Source organism: Pungitius pungitius, chromosome 8, assembly GCF_949316345.1.
Source record: "Pungitius pungitius chromosome 8, fPunPun2.1, whole genome shotgun sequence".
Taxonomy (NCBI): Eukaryota; Metazoa; Chordata; class Actinopteri; order Perciformes; family Gasterosteidae; genus Pungitius; species Pungitius pungitius.
Genome location: NC_084907.1, coordinates 14,185,184 through 14,205,383, shown reverse-complemented (window position 1 = coordinate 14,205,383; position 20,200 = coordinate 14,185,184). Strand labels below are relative to the sequence as shown.

Here is a 20,200-nt window from a genome sequence, read left to right as displayed (position 1 = left end):
TTTTACAACAAATTAATGCCTTTATTTCTCAAGACATTGTTAACACACAGGTTTACAAGAGAGCCATCGTCTATAATAGCTATAATAAAATAAATCAAAGTTGGTATCAGAACGGATAGTGGTGGTATGGAATGTAGCGGTTTCTTTTTACAATCCCTTCAAATAAATAATCTCTATATAGTCTTTGTAGCTAGTGTTTTCAATCAATATATTCTTTGTTTAATCAAAGTTTCAGGAATGAAGAGAAAATCAGACAAAAATAAGCACAGAGACAAAACAAAGATGATACCCTCTCCAAAAGTATTTTGTTTGTAAGCAAAAACAATAAAAAGTACAGGGGAGAGAAACTACTGAAAAAGCCCAATCCTTTTCTCTTGACCAATACAATCTTGTTCTTCCACCAAAAAGTGTCAAATACAAGTGCCTGGTGGACACAAACTATGTTTGTTGCAAGGGTCCGGGGAAACACCAATAAAAAGAAAAAAGAAATGTCCTTCTCCAAAGCATCAGATTTCAATAATTGCTACAAGTTACTGACCTAGCCAGCCACAGTCAGCTTGTACAGTCAACTTCCCCTCTAGTAATGTGCTATGCAGGACCGGCAGTCCAAACTTCATCCAAAATAAACCAAAACAAATGTCACATCACAGGTAAAGCACCATGTTGGACAACTACACTTGAGCTTTCGTTTTCTTCTGCCTCACACTCTCTCTCTCTGAGAGAACTCAACAATAAAGAATCTCGTCTGTACCAGAGGATAAGAGAGGAAAGGGTGCGTGGTGGGGAGGGGGCGTCCCAGGATGCTACAGGAGTCCCTGCGTTTGTTGAACGTCTGCGGCCTCATACAACGTTTCTCTATACACTATGTATAATAGAAAAGGAGCAGTCCCAGAAAGAGAAAAGTGCAAGTAAGGACACAGGGCGCCCTCGCCTCTTGTCGGGGGAGCGAGAGCGCGTGGACAATCACACGCCCTCCCTACTGACACCGGGGTGTCCGAGGTTCCCTCCCAGCAGTTAAGGGTCAGACCTCCACATAGGCGTGAGGCCGGTGCACCTTGGAGTAGCAGGGTTTCAGCTCCACGAGCTCGTCCCACCCTGGAAAATTAGACCATGTTGGCTCCAGCCCAGCATCAGTCAGTCAGTACTGTGATCCTCCAGCTCAGATATAATGCTGATCAAGTTCTGAAGGCCAAAAATGAAGCCACTGTCCTCGCCTTCGTGCACCACGCTGTCCTCTCCATAGTGCCGACAGGTAGTGTGAGCAAAGTCAATCATGCGCACGTCCACCGCCGGGCTGCTGGCCTCTCCTGTGCCGTGGGAGGAGCGACTGTTGCTGCTCCCTCCGGCACTGCTGCCTGCCGAGGAAGGTCGGGGGAAACCAAAGGCCCCCTCCTCTTCCTCCTCCTCCTCCTCTTGCTCCTCCTCCCCCTCCCCCTCTTCATCTTCATCAGACGGTTCATCCTCGTCACCCTCTTCCCCTCCCCGGTGCCTGGGTCTCGTGTGAGTCCTTCGAGGGTCTCCATCGTAGATGATGAGCAGGGAGCTTGAGTAGAAGCGGTAGGACTCGCAGGACTCCAGAGCAGCTTGCATTTCTCGGAGTCTGCGCAGCACCGGGGACAGCAGCTCCCGGCGAAGGCGACACCCGTCGTGGAAGAACTGATAGAGAGCCTCCTTGAAGCTGGCAAGAGTCAGCTTACGGCCGTGGTACTTATTCATGAACATCAGCTGGCCTGAGTCGGACTGGTACACCTGCAGGTTACACAGAAACATGAGCACTCCGGCTCGACGCGAAGCCAAGACAAAAACACTCATGCCAAAGGGGGTTGTGTTGCTTCTCGGCCGTACCTGCATGCCACAAAGTCGCACTCCAATAGAAGCCGATGTGCTCTGTTGACACTTGCGGATCTGAGTGGCCTTCTTCTCCTCTGATGCATCGTCCCCATGTTGGCGAGTTCCCATCTTCAAGTCCAAGACACACGGTACAGTGTAGCGCCATGTCAGGTTCTCCAGAAGAATAAATTCTGACAAGGGGGTTAAGGATCACACAGTAACAAAAGACCTTTAAAAACAAACTATTCATATTGACGTTTAAGACCCATTCGTTTGCTTCAGTGCACACAGACACCCAATGCCGGGCCGTGTATTCATGAAAGGATACTGTACTGGTTGCGGTGCTTTGCGTTCTCCTTCATCCTTTGTAAGTGCTGCTGGTGACATTTGAGACTCCAGGGGTTGTGTTTGATCTGTGGCACAACGTTGCCTTTCTCCAGGCTAAAGTAGAGAACCTCGGCCTGCTGCTGCATCTCATCACGTTTGTAACTGCAACACAACATTGGTGTTACAGAATGCATTGATGAAGACTCATCGGTTATAAAGTGACGTGGTGTTAGGAGAAGCATCCTCACCTCATGATCTTGTCTTCTTTACGGCTGTGGCGAGCTCGATCTTTGCTGTAGTTCTCATTCTCCACCAGCAGCGAGGACTGCTTCTTGTGGCTCAACTTCAGCATCTTGCTCTTGGGCTCGCAGTCTGCGGAGAGATCTTTGTTTTCCAGGTCCCCGGATTCACTGTGGAGGGGGTATGCGATGAGGCACAGGTTCCCTTCCTCATCTTCTTCAAAACTGACTGACACTACACCTGAGATAGAGGGGAGAACCAGAGAGTTGTTATGAGCCAATTCTATTATGTTAATGGTAACCATATTTAAAAAAAAAAAAGAATCCTTCCAAGTACAGTGACCATGCCTAGTGCACTCTCTTTTTAATTCACATTTAAATAGACATTTCCACAAAAAGATATTGACCCAGTCATGCATGTTCACATCTCCACATGCAGGTTCAGACGATAGACGGGACAGACAGGTGGAAGTGAAGAGTAGGATATTAACAATGAGAGTACGCATTATCACGAGCAACATATGTCAGAACACAAAAACTATCTTAATCATTTGTTATTGAAGAAACAAGACAAAATACCACACAAGTCTGAAAAGTGTCAAACTCAGCAGGAAATTTATTAGGCAATTGCTAAACATCCTTATGAAACACACTTTATACAGTTTCAAACAGTTGGAAATGACATGAAAAAATGGAAGTACAGTAATCCCTTTCCACATAAAACATCATACATTAATATGACAGCTAAATAAGCAGAAAAGGTGCTTATCTACATGACATGATCAGTGCATAACCATGATTCAGTGACAATGTATGTGTTTGTCTACACAGTTCATAATACAGCCTTGAATGAAACAAGATTTAAAGAGATTTTGCAGATTTCTTTTGTTTAGTATTAACCCATTTCCCCAACTCAAAATAGAAGGAGAGACAGGTTGAAGGGCTCAATGACCACTAAACATGTCTACCTTAATAACAATGATTATTTTATAACATCATCCACAGTCCCTGATAAAAAGTCCCTAAAAGGACCTGTGTGTGCAGGGTGGGGGAGGTGTAGCACTGAGAATAAACATCACAGCTGCAGTGGCTGATAAAGATAAACTAGACAGGAAGGAAGGAAGGAAGTAAGTGAACGAAAGTGACGGAGAGAGAAAGGTAGCAGATACACGGAACACTTTGCACCCAACAACACAAGTAGACGTTAATAAACACAGTATTTCTATATCAGGAAATTAAAAAAGATCGTTTACGCGGAGAACAACCACAGATAAAAGAGCGAATGTTCTTTTTTAAAAATGCGTTGGAGTTTGACCACTACACGGTGGCGCACAGGGCCCAGCGGGCACGTTTTTTTCCTTCGCCCAGGCCCTGACTGATGACGTCACCGCCCTACAGGAGGCCCTGCTCCTTCCTCGTGGACTGTGGCTGCACAGTCACCACCCAACACCTCAGTGACCGTGGGAACATGAGTCACTCACACGATAGGTGCATAAACTTAATAGTTTTATAGCCTGATTGGTTGTAATAAAATATTTAGGATTTTGTCCTAGTTGCAGATCATGATCGGTGTCTGTCATTTTAATTAGGTTCAAAAGTTCCGATTGCTCAATTTGGCTCTGTCTTTAACCCTTTCGCACTGTCCCCATGCTTAACAGTAAAGTTCCATTATTTTACTGATGTCTCTTCTTTATTAAATGTCCTTTCAAATGTGTTACGCTATAATGACAATGTCACCGATTTCAGAAGGCTAATCTCATAAACCCCACTCATTCTGGCTGGATTTAAATAGCCCCACACTGCGATTACTGAAGGGTCAGGTGCCAGTGTGTCTTACCTCTGTCCCGTGGCCACATCAAGGGGCCTGCAAATTGCTCCAACATGCCCTATGATGTGGTCACTTAAATAGAGGCTCGACCAAAAATACAAATAAAATGTGTACATATCACAGTGTTGTGTACGCAGAGTTATATGAGGCCTTGCAGCAATCCATCAAAACCACATAAAATAATACATCCTCACGATCAGATACATTTAATATTACATTCGGCAAAGAAGGGCTTGCACACTTTGTTAACATGAGCACAAGAAGTAAACAGGGGATACAGCTTGGTACCGTTACCAAACACATCAACAGCTCAGCAGATCGGGGGATGGGGGGACTTACCTTTATACTGAGGGGTGAACTTCCTCATCTCTGGGGGGAGGCTCTTGTAGAACTGGTGCTCCCTGGGTATGAGGGGCTTACATATTGTTTGTTCCCCAAACCGCAGCACGCAGGAGTGGCCTCCCACCTGGTGAACGAAAGGCTCAAGCATCACCCCTTTTCCGGGATATGGAGTCCCGTCCGCCTGCATGAGGGCTTCTAGAGCGGGACTCATCCTCACTCCGCATCGGACAACTGAGCTGGGGGGACCCACGTCGCTCGGGAGGCAAGAGGCTCGGCCGCTCGTTTGGCTCCCTATCCTCGAGCTTTTTTCTGTTAGCTTGTTAGCCTCCACAAGCACAGCGGTGGAAAGAAAAAAACAAAGGGCCGGACAGGAAGAACGGAAGCAACGACGAAATCCCTTATTTTCGTCTATTTTCCTTTAAGGAGAACATTTTATAAATTCCTCCGATATTTTGGAATATTCTCCGTTTTTAATGTGTAATAATATGCTACTAATGCAGCTTAAAAACTGCTTAAAACGTTTTTAACCGACGGCCGTTTCCGACGTGAGGCCGTTACCGAAAGTGACGCCAGATACTGATCCTCTAGCTACAAAGACAGCACAAACAGCCAGCAAGCCCCGCCTCTAACCCACCGCTGGCCAATCACAGAGCCGTAGCTGTCGCTGGGAGGAGACAGGGCTCAGGAGAGGGGCTCGAGCAGATCGCGCAAACAAAGAGGAAGGAGCGAAAACGGGGGGAGGGGTGAACAGGAAAAATACTCGACTCAAAAACAAAACACTCGCCAAGGACATTTGTTTTGCATTGTACTCTAGAGTTACTTGGGAAATAGACTGTAATCGTACTCTTACAACATGAAATGGAAACAACGAATTCAAATGGCAAGAAGGAAATCGAAACTGCACACAAGGCATTTGTTTGTGTAAATTCCGACTTTTGATTTCATTTCGAAGCGGACTTGGTGTTTACCTGGGACAATAAATGCGAAGCATATTTACTTGAGACTACTAGATGCCATGTTCACATCATATACAATAGAAATATTCCCTTGTTTACATCTCAGAAAGTGTGACCAGAAAACAGAGTTAATTAAGTGCTGGTTGAAACCATTACTATTTTATATATTATTATATATATCACATTTAATGGTTTGATCACGAACAAAATGAAAAATAGTTAGAACTGGATATTATTAAGGTGAACACTCCTAATGGGTTACACTGCAATAATTGACACCACATTGGGTTCATTATAAGCATGCTGGGCTGCTCAAGTCTCCAGTCGTACTAATACGTCTCAGAGTTGGAAGCTTACATCTTCTATTTTAACCAAAATAAAACCACTGAAACTCATGAGTGCTACTTATTCTAAAAAACCTTCCTGGCATCTAGTTTGTCCAATGTCTCCTTGCTAGACCCCCAACTATAAACTACACTTAATGAGGTAAGACCAGAATATACAGGCAGAGGGAAAACTTTAATTTGCACTTATTATTAAACCATTGACTGCCGTTTCATATCAGAAAAAGTAACTGCCCTTGTAGTTTGAGGTGTCTTGATGGAGAGTACCATAGTCAGCTTTGCATCCATGGTTTAAAGACATTTTATTCTACTGTGAGGCAGAAACATACATCTCTGGGAAAGTTATGGCCACAAGATATTCCCCCTGTAATTGCAACAGACCGATGTTGACGATACAAAGCTATCAGCAGACAGTTAACACAGTACATCATATATGGTCTTCAACCGGAATGGGTAATATCCGCAAAAACAGCTATGACGTAAGGCTTCAGATGTATACACAGTACTGGAAATGTGTTCATGAGAGGCACTCACCTTGATGAGTCTGTGCCAGACAAGCTAAAGCTGAGGGGTCGTGGGCAAGTAGACAGCCTAATCAGGCACTAATCTCTAATGTTCCAGTTCAGCACTGCGATTACAAATGGAAAGAAAGGATCCCAGGGCCAGGCAAGGAGGGGATTAAATGATCAGCACTCTAACAGGGAACCTCCTCCTCCCTTTTCACTGGTTTCACAGGTAAGGACTTCCAGGTGGTCTGGTGTGAAATGTGGATAGGAACAAAAAAAGAGAAGCGATAGTGTGTGTCTAATAATGTGTGTGTTAGGAGGTATACAGAACAATTAACAGTACAATACCAAATCTAAAACCCTTTAATGATGGCAGTCAATTTTTGGGGAAAGACAACTGTAGGCCTGTCCTGTTACCGTGTGAAGGATTTACTCTTGTGACTGGAAATATGTAGAGTGGGACTCAATTCTGGGGTTGGGATGATTGCATGTGCTCTAAATTTTGTAATGTCCAGGATGTCCAGTCAGATATTAATAAAAACTAGAGATCTGATTAAATTGTATCTTTCTAAGATATCTTCAACACACACATTTACACAGCAAACATCATTCTTTTAATCTTGAAAACTGAAATAAACCAAACTCTTCCAATTTGTGTCATAACAAATCCCACTAATGTCATATTTCCAGCATGAAAGATAGAAGAAAGTGTGTTTGTTCATGGGCAGAAGTTGCCGATTTTCAAGCAGAGTCACCAAAGCCTCATTGATGGGTCAGTGTTATGTCAGCTCAGCACGGGTTCTCCTCTCATGTCATGGGTCCGTACCCAAAGACAAAAGATTCCAGGCTGCACCACGGGGCCCTCAATCCAACTATCAAACACAGCCGTGATGCAACGTCCAACAAGCTCCTCCGCGCCCATTGTCCACCGGCGGCCTTCTACAAACACAGCAGTCATTGTGAACTCCACCCAACAGAGACGTAGCAGAAAGCCTCCGGAAGCGAGCCATGAGAAAATATATCAGCACTGAAACAATGAAAGGTGTTCTTCTCATTTTGAATCGAATGCACTGGACACGCCACTGTGTGCTTGGTTCTCTCTGTCGATTATATATCACAATTTTAATTGAGTTCTTCTGATGTTGTTTATTGATTCTGTCTTACTGACCTTCCAGTAAAACGACTAAATGCTATTTGAAAAAAACTCCAATCAAATCACAGTGTATACGTTTTATTGTCTCGTTCACCTGAGGCCCAAAACATCCACGACTTCAATGTTCCTGTGAGCTGCAGTTGTAGCTGTTGCTTTTTCCCCATCAACCACTGATACTCACTTAAAGGAATGAATGCTCTAACCACACTTTTCAAACTGGTTGGCCTGAGCTGGTGGTTTTGATACGGGCCTTCTTTTCAACATATTATGCATGGCCGTGTATTGGCAACAGAGCTATTCAACCAACATTCCATTTTTCAGTGCATTCATAAGCCCTCCCCCTCACTCTCAGGAACGAGTAGGAGAGCTTGCCTCAGAAAGGGGAAGGTCCAAAAGGCTGCGTCATTGAGACAAGGGATGCTCTTGTAATGAGAGTGTTGACAGGGATGAGTGTTGCTGGCACTCTGACACTCGATGCCAATTCAAGGACAGCCTTGTTTACATGAAATCCCCACCAGCACCAACGTTCCTCATGTCAAAATTGCAGTTGTAATTCTTGGACAGCAATGCGGCTGTTTGGAAAACGGTAAAGTCATAAAACGTGAATCAGGGCAATACACAGAGAGTAAACAAACCACCAGACCTCCTATTTAGATTGTCAATAACATTTTCTTGTGAACATTGGAACGCGCAGGTTGGCAATAAACTCTCTTGCATTAAAGCGTCAAGAAACTACAATATATTGTTCACACGGTGAGGGTTATAAAAAGCAGATGCTGGAGAGTGAAACAATGGAAAGGCTCTACCACAGGCTGATCAATGTGGGGAGTACGTTTAAATAAATTACATTATGCTGTTTCATTATCATTTTCAAAATGAATTTTAGTTTACACCAAGAAACTGAACTTAGAAAACTGTCTAAAAACATGGCCATATAAACAAACAAAAATGAATAAAAATTGCACAATATGCCAGCTATGTTTGAACTGCCCAACCACTGCAAATCTATATCTAATAGTGTCAACATCCTTGGTGATAGCTTTCCTTACTTTCTCATTAACGCACGGACAAGTTTAACTTCAGGTTTGTCAAGTGCGTTGACACATTCTTTAAACGCCATCCTGAAGCCCATTCCTGTGATACACATGGCCTGTCGCTGTAGGGGGAAGAGCTGTTGGAAGTGTCTGACTAATCCCAATAAACCAACCTCCTCCGGTTCAAAGGTCGAGAGAGAATTGGAGATGCATTTGAGCAACCTTATCAAAGATTTGAGTAACTCAATATTCCAGTGAGAAGGAAACACTTGGAAACACTGATACCGCGAAACAAGCCGTGTTATCTACTCCGTGTTGTGTGCCTTTCAGTGAAAGTTGAGGACATACACAACCTTATGGAATTGAGCCAAAACGAACTGGACTGGCTGTATCGACAAGGGGCAGGAAAGCCCCCAACAAGTGACAGAGATACATGGGGGGCAGTAACGAGAGGCTTTGATACCAGATGATAGCAGTGTGTGAAGAGGCTGTAGCCTCTTTAGGTTGTTTAGGTTGAGATAATACTGTGGTATCAGCTTGACACTTTCAGCCTGTCACTAAGCAAAAATCTCGAATCTGACTCCCTTTGAAAGAAGCTGCAGATTGATTGGCTTAAGTCTACAAAGCATATCTGTTTGTAAACCTACATTTCACACTGCATTGTAAGGAAAGGAAATTGCGAGTTTGGCATTAGTAGGCAGTTGCTTTTCTGTGGATCATTGCCCACATACCCGAAAAGAATGAAACGTGTTTAACTTCCTCAGTGTGATGGCCCAGTTTCCCCACCCAGTGACTCAATCCTAGTTATCGCATCCCCATGGGAACAGTCTCCAGAGGACAGTGTGCGAATGAGCAGTGTGGGTAGCGATGGATTTTATTGGCTTGTGGTTCCTTAGGAATGGTTGCACACTTGTTCAGAAAAGGTATGGCTTTCATTTTCAGAGGGATGTATCGGTACCACACAGTGTGATGGGCACTAATCAGTCCTTTACTTCATGCTTCATTTTAACCTGACCAGGACACATATCACATGCCAGCCACAGGTTATATATAGTCACCGTGACTTGTGTTTGGAGGTCTGTTACAGCTCTGCTGGGATAGTTTTACACAAGCACACCGGGCCAAATTAGCGTCTCTCCTCCCCAACATTACCGGTTATTCTTTGTCTGAATGAACATTCTCCTACTTGTTTTTTTTATAAGTAACAGTAAGAAACAAATCAAACAAAAGTATCAGGGAAATTGAATCATCAAAGTCTGATTTTTCTTCCTTTGATTAAAAATAAGCCTCCCTCCCATCACAGTTCTGTGACTTCTCACAGTAGCCACTCTCCTCCAGTCATCAACACCTCCACTATTAGGTAGCAGGCTGCAGCCTGTGAGTAACAGATACACATGCACATACACCCAAACAGGGACAAACTCAAGATGTAAAACTAAATTCCCATGAATACAAAAAAATCTACAAAGGACAAATTCAAGCAGTACAATGACAGAGTGCTCTTCCCTAAAAAGTAATGAATCAATATATTCTATCCTTATGTATATGAAAATCAACTCCATGTTAATGTAAATCTGAGCATTTCAGTAGAAGAATTTGGGCAATAAGAAGTTTTAAGCCAAGGAGACACTGTGCTTCTCAACTCCAAACTAAACAGTCCTAGCAAAGATTAAATACATGAAAAAGCACAACAGAAACTGAATTTGGTTTTGTGGTGGTGCAACAGCACTCATTCAGCGTATTAAGAAAAGTAATGGGTGTGCATTTGCCTAAAAAAGATCAGTGGGTGGAGACTGTTATTTCTCCCTGCAGCTCACTGTGATGATTTCCATATGACCCAAACATGGAGGGAGTGATGAAAAAAAACCTTTATTTATATAAGCAGAACTACTCCCACTGTTCTTCCTGTGCAACTCGACGTCGTCAAGTGGCTCCTAAGACGGCCAAAATCTAGAACCATAATATTATGATTTTCACTCACACGCATGAAGTTCCTTGGGTCATATGGAACGACTCATGGTCCAGAAGTTCAAACGAATGAGCAAAAGCAAGCATGAAAATGGCATTGCCATGTGGGGAATAGCAAGTGTGCTGAAGTGTAGCTAAACTGCTGGAGACCCCCTTCTGTTCTACCTGAATAGTTTCAATCCTTACTGTAAAGGATTAAACGCATGGTGCAGTGTACCGTTTGTCCCTGTAATTTAGATGCATCTGTTAGTGATAAAATGGTGGCTTAGATTGCACTTTTTCTGCTTGCTTGCACTTCTGGTTGGAAGCTAAACTGCATTTTGTTAAAAAACGCAACTAAGATAGTTTTAGATACAAAGGTCATGACCTTTAATGTCCTTACCGCAGTGTCCTCACTGTCAAGTTTTTTCCTCAGGAAACATGTGGTAAACATGTTGTTCAGTCAGAAAAAGACTCCTCCTCACGTGGCTGAACAGAGAGAGGGAGTTCTTGTTTTCAGTCTGCAGATGTCAGAGCTTTTGGAGTTCCCTCACATATTAGTGTGCGGGTGTGCATGTGTGGGTTTGTGAACATGAGGCCCTGGACGTATGTGCATGTGCAGATCCTTTGTGCTCCTGCTGTGTTATGTAATAGTCCAGTGTATCCAGTGGGACTATATCCAAACCACATGACATTATATTGACACTGAGTGCAGGCTGTTCAGAGGTGGTAGCCTTGCACACAAGCACACAATCCGGATTCCACAACCTATTTCACTATCCATTGGGTATGGAGACTGTAAGTTAGGGCTGCAATGTGTAAGATACATACGATATGCTCCAAAGCAAGGGAGGGAGCAGCATTCCACCCTCATTCTAGGTGCGTACAATCAAGATTTACAATCATCAGTTATAAAAAGGTGTCACGGTTTGGTCTCTCTTCCTGTGTTATTTTGTAGTTTTCATGTCTCTTGTGTTCCTGGGTAACTTCACTTCCTGCCTTGTCCTGTGATTGCCTGATTGATTCCACCTGTGTCCAATCACCTGCACCTCCCTTGTGTATTTAAGCCCTGTGTGCCTGTTGTCCAGTGTCGTGTCATTGTCTATATGTTCCCCGCTGTTGGAGCACGTTATTGGTTTTGTCAGGAATAAAGAGCACTTTTTGATCGAGAACCTCTGCATTTGAGTCCTGCTTCCGCCTGCTTCAGCACCGACCCTGACAGAATGACACGACCATGGAAGGACTCAGCGGGATTCAGTTTTGTGAACCCGTTTTTGGGAACCCGTCTGGCCCTCGGCGGTCCCCGCAGCGTGCAGCAGGCTGCCAGGCGTAACGCCGACCCCGGCTCGCCAGCAGGCTCCGGGCGGCGTCCCGGTCGACGCCCTCGCCGCTGTCCAGACACCGCTTGGGACTCGCAGTGGGAGGCCAGCGCCCAGCCTCCAGTCCTCAGCGAACGCGGGAAGCAGGTGCTGGAGCTGGCCGCCCTCCTCCAGGCCAGGTACGATCCCCACGTCCTGGACCTCCGAGGTCGGCGGCAGCAACACCGTCCACGACGCCCGTCAGCGCCCGTTCCTGCCCCGAGAACCCGGTCAGCGCCCGTTCCTGCCCCGAGAACCCCGTCAGCGCCCGTTCCTGCCCCGAGACGCCCGTCAGCGCCCGTTCCTGCCCCGAGAACCCGGTCAGCGCCCGTTCCTGCCCCGAGAACCCGGTCAGCGCCCGTTCCTGCCCCGAGAACCCCGTCACCGCCCGTTCCGGCCCCCAGAGTCCAGTCTCCGCCCGTTCCGGCCCCCAGAGTCCAGTCTCCGCCCGTTCCGGCCCCCAGAGTCCAGTCTCCGCCCGTTCCGGCCCCCAGAGTCCAGTCTCCGCCCGTTCCGGCCCCCAGAGTCCAGTCTCCGCCCGTTCCGGCCCCCAGAGTCCAGTCTCCGCCCGTTCCGGCCCCCAGAGTCCAGTCTCCGCCCGTTCCGGCCCCCAGAGTCCAGTCTCCGCCCGTTCCGGCCCCCAGAGTCCAGTCTCCGCCCGTTCCGGCCCCCAGAGTCCAGTCTCCGCCCGTTCCGGCCCCCAGAGTCCAGTCTCCGCCCGTTCCGGCCCCCAGAGTCCAGTCTCCGCCCGTTCCGGCCCCCAGAGTCCAGTCTCCGCCCGTTCCGGCCCCCAGAGTCCAGTCTCCGCCCGTTCCGGCCCCCAGAGTCCAGTCTCCGCCCGTTCCGGCCCCCAGAGTCCAGTCTCCGCCCGTTCCGGCCCCCAGAGTCCAGTCTCCGCCCGTTCCGGCCCCCAGAGTCCAGTCTCCGCCCGTTCCGGCCCCCAGAGTCCAGTCTCCGCCCGTTCCGGCCCCCAGAGTCCAGTCTCCGCCCGTTCCGGCCCCCAGAGTCCAGTCTCCGCCCGTTCCGGCCCCCAGAGTCCAGTCTCCGCCCGTTCCGGCCCCCAGAGTCCAGTCTCCGCCCGTTCCGGCCCCCAGAGTCCAGTCTCCGCCCGTTCCGGCCCCCAGAGTCCAGTCTCCGCCCGTTCCGGCCCCCAGAGTCCAGTCTCCGCCCGTTCCGGCCCCCAGAGTCCAGTCTCCGCCCGTTCCGGCCCCCAGAGTCCAGTCTCCGCCCGTTCCGGCCCCCAGAGTCCAGTCTCCGCCCGTTCCGGCCCCCAGAGTCCAGTCTCCTTCCCCGCCCCCACGGCCCCCGACGATGACCCCTCCCTCCCACCCTCTTGTGACCGCCTGGAAGTCGGTCCTTGAGGGGGGGGTGGGGTCAGGGGTTGGGCCGGAGCCCCAAGCCTCGACGACGCCGGAGCCGCACTGCTCGGCGCCCCCCGCCACGACGACGCCGCAGCCGCACTGCTCGGCGCCCCCCGCCACGACGACGCCGGAGCCGCACTGCTCGGCGCCCCCCGCCACGACGTCGCCGCAGCCGCACTGCTCGGCGCCCCCCGCCACGACGACGCCGCAGCCGCACTGCTCGGCGCCCCCCGCCGCGACGACGCCGCAGCCGCACTGCTCGGCGCCCCCCGCCGCGACGACGCCGGAGCCGCACTGCTCGGCGCCCCCCGCCGCGACGACGCCGCAGCCGCACAGCTCGGCGCCCCCCTCCGCGACGACGCCGCAGCCGCACAGCTCGGCGCCCCCCGCCACGAGGCACGGCCGCCGCAGCGGTCGGCCCCCCGAGACCCTGAAGCCCGGCCGCCGTAGCGGTCGGCCCCCCGAGACCCGGAAGCCCGGCCGCCGTAGCGGTCGGCCCCCCGAGACCCGGAAGCCCGGCCGCCGTAGCGGTCGCCCCCCCGAGACCCTGAAGCCCGGCCGCCGTAGCGGTCGCCCCCCCGAGACCCTGAAGCCCGGTCGCCGTAGCGGTAGACCCCCCGAAGGACCCGACGAGTGGCCGCCATCACCCTGAGTTCCCTGCAAGGTCCAAGATCGTTGGGTTCCCACCCTCCCTCCCCTTGTCTGTGTTTCTCTGGTTCTGTTCCCCTTGAGGACCGTCTGGAATTCGGTCCTTGAGGGGGGGGTTCTGTCACGGTTTGGTCTCTCTTCCTGTGTTATTTTGTAGTTTTCATGTCTCTTGTGTTCCTGGGTAACTTCACTTCCTGCCTTGTCCTGTGATTGCCTGATTGATTCCACCTGTGTCCAATCACCTGCACCTCCCTTGTGTATTTAAGCCCTGTGTGCCTGTTGTCCAGTGTCGTGTCATTGTCTATATGTTCCCCGCTGTTGGAGCACGTTATTGGTTTTGTCAGGAATAAAGAGCACTTTTTGATCGAGAACCTCTGCATTTGAGTCCTGCTTCCGCCTGCTTCAGCACCGACCCTGACAAAAGGCATTACCGCCTCCAAGTTCCATGAATCCGTCAGTGTGTCATAAATTTAACCGAATTGCTAAATCTCTGAGAGCTGCAAAAAATAGACTGGAATGTATTCAATAACACATGTGTTATGTTTAGAATGAAATAGCTTGTGAATGACTGCAGTGGATTAAAGATTTTTTGTGTTCTTTTAGGTGCAAATAAAAACAAATGTAAATGAAACTTGAGATAAGGACAACACAAAACCTTTTTGTATTCCTACATGGGACAAATAGACAAATAGTTACTTCCTAATCTCTATTCCCACAAGGCATTAGTTTGAGCAGACTGGAGTAGTTGCTTTCAGTAAATACAAAATGTTTACTTTTACTCAGTCTGCTTTGGCATTTGGATCCCTTAATGTCGACCACATGTGTCACTATGATTCCTACAAAGACAAGCCTCACCGGAGTGCCACACCAGTTTGATTTAAACTTCAATACCACCGATTGGTGCTGTTGTGGTGAGAAATATCTCAGACTATCAAAAGCATTTTAGTCTAGTAAGCTGTTGTTTCTGCTGCTGTAGTCACTGTCTGTCCTGATAAAGTGAAATGTGTTTTTTTTCTAATCTCACAACCCAAAGACCTACACCGCCAACAGCAGCCACTGGGCCTTTGCTTGCTCCTCATGAGTTGTTTACACTGTCCAGATGGTTCTGTTGACTTTTAATGACTGACTGCCAAAAAACATTCACACCAGCAATCTATTTTCTATTAAAAATGCCGTCCAAAGGTTTTCTGGTTGAGTTAGGAAGAAGAGAGCGGTCTGGCTTCATGTGTTCCCAGGACAGCTGTCAGGAAATAGTTCTAGTGGAGTGCTCAGAGAGATTACATGCCTTTCACAAACTAGCATTTCGGATCCAAAAGCAGAAGAGTTCCTGGAATTACATTACTTAGAATCTCTTTGTGATCAGGATCGCAGAATTTATGAGGGACCAGAGTAATTGTAAACGAGTTAAAATATTTCAGTGCTTAACCAAGCCTAGACTGAACATCACTTTGTGTGGGCTTGTAATAGAAGAGAATGGGAGAACTTTAAGTGATATCTAGTCTACACTCCAGACAAAAATCAGAGGCCATGCAGAAATACGCCATAACATCAATACATATTGAAATTGTTACATTTCTTAAGAGACTGAGCTATGCAGACTGATTCAGAAAGATTTGTTTGTTAACTGTAATAAGTGATTGTTTACGTTTCAGAACAATACTGACATTTAAATCATTCACAGCAGTAAACTCGGAGGGTGAGTGTTCCAATTATGTGAATAATACACCCATTTTGTAGTAACACTACATACACCCAGAGACTAAAAAAAACTTTCATCTCTCATTAAAGAATGGTGCACAGAACATTAAGGTACTCATTTAGATGCCTATATAAAAGACGTTGTTTAGTAAATTCAAGTCTCTTAGATGCAGCTCCTGTATATAAATAATTTGTTTTGTTAACGTTACTTGAAAGTGTATCTGAAAAGATTTTGCAGAAATAACACCGCTGACTGTACAAGACTGCAGCTGACGCTTTTATCTAAAGCGACTTACAATAAGTGCATTTCAACCATAAGGATACTTTCATAAACTTATTTTTCAAAGCAAAAACCTTCTTTGTCGGGACACTGCAGGAATGACCAACTTTGCTTTCCAGTGAAGGTGGAAATTGGCCATGGCTTCACTGCATGGTGACGTCCTGATCCAGGAGCAAATAAAATAATCATTACAAAACCTAATACAACATCATAAGATGACTAAGATAAACTGTACAGTTCGATACACCTGCAGATATCCCACATTATGTATTAGTGCTCACCTATACTTGTAGTTGCATTACAAGTTATTTTTAATTTCCTGAACAAACTTGAAAATACCCAAAGAGCAGACCTGAACTTCCCTGCAGCCACGAGCCAAACTTTGATAATTAAATGAAATCTAAAACAACATTTGTATGAAGGGCCTTTCACGCACTGAGCGTTGAATCCAAGCATACATTGTCTTGCACGGTGCCACTCGGCGTTTTAGTATCATCACACATAAAGGTATCAAAGGAAGTGCGTTGGATGCATTAAATAAGCGCCGGTAGCACTGACCTCTCTTCACTTGTCACAATGTAGCCCAACCTTCCGATCACTTGTCCGTCCCTCTGCAAATTGTCTCATGTTGGTCAATAATGCATTAGGAATTATCTGTATGCAGCAGATCCCCGAGGCACACTGAATGATTTGTTGCATTGTGACGTCTGTTCTACAACATTTGGATCGGAGTTTGTTTCCATATCACTTTTGTTTGTTTGAGCCTGTGTGAGTTTACGTTTACTTCATACATAGAATAACCACCTTATGATTGAAATTCATTGAAAAACCACAAAAACCACCAGTTCAATGAGGGCTATGATAAATAAAAATTTTGCAATTAAAATACCTGCTACATTATTATATCACATACATCTGTGTGAATAATCTATGTTTTTTTTATTGATAAGCAGTAGGCCTGTGGAATGGCGGTGTAGATAAAGAAATACAACTTTGTAATAAAGAATTTGGGATTATAGGAGCCAGCTTTAAGCAGTAGTATGGGGCTACTGCAATACCTTTTTGCTTCTTCACAGGGCACATGACGATAAATGCTGCAATGTTTCTGCACAGGTTACTTTTACTTCATACCTCTATCCCTCCATCTCTCTTTCCATCTCGCTGGATAAATACCGCTTTCTTCAATTCCCCTTCTTCTTCAAAGTTACTATAACATAGCGTTTAATGTTGGATAGCACATCGTTGTTATATCTATAACATCTATATCTATCTAATTAAACTCGGTCCTTAACATGTTCTTCGATTTATTTGTTTTGAGCATATTTACATCCCTTCCCTCCTTGACCAATCAGTGTCCGTCTCTTTCTCTCTGCTGCCACCCCTCTCTTTGCTGCAGTGTGGAATTTTCCGAGCACAGCCAGCACTGCAGTGTGTGATAGCGTAAAGGAGGAAGAAAAGGAAGGAGGCCGCATAATAGGTGAACACAACCTAACAAAAAAAGCCATTGTGATGAAGAACCCACCACGTTGTCTAAACCCCACCAATTCTGTGGAAAAATACCAGACGGAAATAAAGATACAGATGCAGCTGAGATGGAAAGCCCCCAAAACATACTAAGGAGGTTCATAGGTGATTTCTAAGCAGAAAACACTAAATGATGCAGAATCCTTTGTTATTTATGAATTACTTTATAAATATAATGAATCAGAACCAAATGGCTGACCTGGCATTGCTATTGGCACTACTATACTACTGTGATGATGTATAGAATTCAGAAATGCATAAAATAAATAAACAAAAAACGTAATGGTATACATGTCAAAAACAATAAAAGTCTGTACAATATATGAATTAATGGTTTTACACCCGGTAAACATAGATGTGTCGGTTTGTCCAGTCAAGTACCTTCTATTGTCAAAATAAGATCAACTTTTTTCCCCCTCATTGTTAGTCAGACTGGTGACATGGGATCAGCTTTGAAATAAGAATGTTTTTTTGCTCTGTTCATTTACTTTAATTTACTAAATTAAATTAAATTAAAACTGCTTCCCCAATTTCCCAAGAGCAAGGGACAAGGCTATGGGACAAGGCTGTGGGACATGGCTGTGGGACAAGGCTATGGGACAAGGCTATGTGACAAGGCTCTGTGGGACAAGGCTATGGGACAAGGCTATGGGACAAGGCTGTGGGACATGGCTGTGGGACATGGCTGTGGGACATGGCTGTAGGACTATGGGACAAGGCGATGGGACATGGCGATGGCAGTTACAGTATGTTGACCAAATACTGATTGTGTGAGAGGCAGGTTGGTATTTTCAGCAGTAGATAGATTCGCTGTGAAGGTCAAATGGTTCCCAGCAGTAGATCTGACAAACGTCCCTACAGGAAAACAGTCATGCGAGAGTCACATTGCAGCATTTTTAGTGTGAAAGTGGGGGAGGTGATTGTAAATGTGTTAATGCCATTCTGTGATTGTGACGACCGCGCAGCAAGGCGCCTCGGAGGTAATGTGGTGATGGCAGCGGCTTGAGGTCATTTGGTGGGTAAATGATTAGGGCAGGTTTCCTGCTGCAGTGTCTCGGGACAGCAATGACGACAATGTAAATGTTGGAGAGAGAAAGAGAGAGACATAGAGAGAGAGAGATACATCACACATTAGTGTTCTGCGTCACCAGTGATGTGCAGAATGTGCTACTGGGACTCATCCAAGACCTCTTAATGCCAGTAACCTACGTAGGACGTATGCATCTAGTATACACAGATACATAAGACTTGGCATGATTGCATGGAGTTGGACTGTAACTACTAAAACTTGTATGCATCATGTCAAGGTAAAACCCTACTTGATGTTTCACTTATTTTGGAGAAATGACTAAATGAAGGGGGGGGATTGTGCATGCATAGTGGGGGATTAGTGTCAGCCGAGCCACCCCTCAGTGTATAGCCTCATCATTTGTTGCGCGCTTTCCGTCACTTGCTGGTGCCAAAAGAAAATAGACCCAGTAATCCTTGGGGACAGAGGCGGGGGGGTCGGGGGGGGTTTATGGGTCCTGGGACCTAGGCCAGAGTAGACGCATGCCAAGGGACAAGGTCAGAGCGTCAAATGAGAAAAGACCAAAAGTTATAGAAAGGTTGCAATTAGCCTACAAGCTTTAAAAAAGCATCCTAATAGAAGACACTCGTAGATACGGCTTAACTCCTAGCTTTTAATATAACCATCACTTTAAATATGTATCTGAAACTATGGCTGATGTACTGAAGCTTCAGATCTGCCAAAGGCAATTTGTCCCATGTAATAATCAGGGTTACATAACGCTGACCCCGGAGCCCACCACCACCACCAGCGGTAAATCCCAGAGATCAAGAAAGGCTTTCGAACAAAAGGACGACAGAACGGACAATGAAGAAAGCGGATGAATTAAACGGGGCCATGGCTGGAAAGTCATCGGATGGGTGAGACATTTGGCCCTGTCCTCTGAGAACACAGACCGGGGGACAATGCTGCGGCAGCATAGGGAGAGCACTGCCAGGATGTGGCTTACTCTCTGAAACACAAAGGTTGCAGGGCTTAAGGAAAAACACTTATTATTCCAGCACGAGCTGTACTGGCATGAGATAATGAAGTGAGGCGGATGAGGATTCAGGAGCAGCTTCTGATGTAATCCTCAATTCCCACATATTGTCTCTAATGGGCGATTAAAAAAAAAAAAAAAACAGAAACAACTGGGAACTTGGACAGCCCTTCTTGGCCGAAGGGTTAAGTTTCCCAGAAAGTAAGAAAAGCACTTATTGTAAGTCGCTTTGGATAAATGACATGTAATGTAATGTAAAATCAGCGACCCAGAAAATCTGCTTCTGTGTTCCAAGGAGGGTGGACGTAACCTCCCGAGATGATGCTAAAAATGGCACTGCCCTTTAGTAGGAGAGAATCAGAGGTAAGTTGCGACCTGTGCTAGAAAAGAAGACGACATATTTGCTTAACGAGCTCTTTAACAGCATGAAAATAGCAAAGAAGGAAGGGGGACCGGAACCTTTAAGAGTTTACAATTACTCCTCTTCACACCTCTCTGGGAACATTTTCCAGCCTTGCACTCAAATAAAAAACCTTCGTTCCATTTCAGAAAACACCTAGTCCTAACCCGGAAATACTTTCAACCATGCTGCGGATGCATAGAATAAATATTGTGGAATAGGATACAAAAGGATATTAAATACTGACCCATGGCACACCTTCTTCACCAATGAGATCAGACCCACCGACGTCCCTCCTCCACATGGCTAAAATGACAAAATCCGTCAACTTGCCCTTGCTTAAGAAAACACTAAAAAACTAATTTTATGTGTGTGTG

At 46.3% G+C, this 20,200-nt stretch overlaps 1 protein-coding gene across 1 annotated transcript; it reads right to left on the bottom strand.

Moving 5' to 3' along the window:
- On the bottom strand, window positions 1-5,155 carry LOC119230007 (inositol hexakisphosphate kinase 2-like). The gene is made up of 5 exons (XM_037490920.2): window positions 4,564-5,155; window positions 2,406-2,637; window positions 2,159-2,319; window positions 1,846-2,021; window positions 1-1,749 (listed from the first exon to the last, which is right to left on the bottom strand). The coding sequence occupies exons 1-5, from the start codon at window positions 4,775-4,777 to the stop codon at window positions 1,135-1,137; spliced, it is 1,398 nt and encodes a 465-aa protein (XP_037346817.2). The 5' UTR covers window positions 4,778-5,155; the 3' UTR covers window positions 1-1,134.
- Between the last annotated feature and the right edge of the window lie 15,045 nt (window positions 5,156-20,200).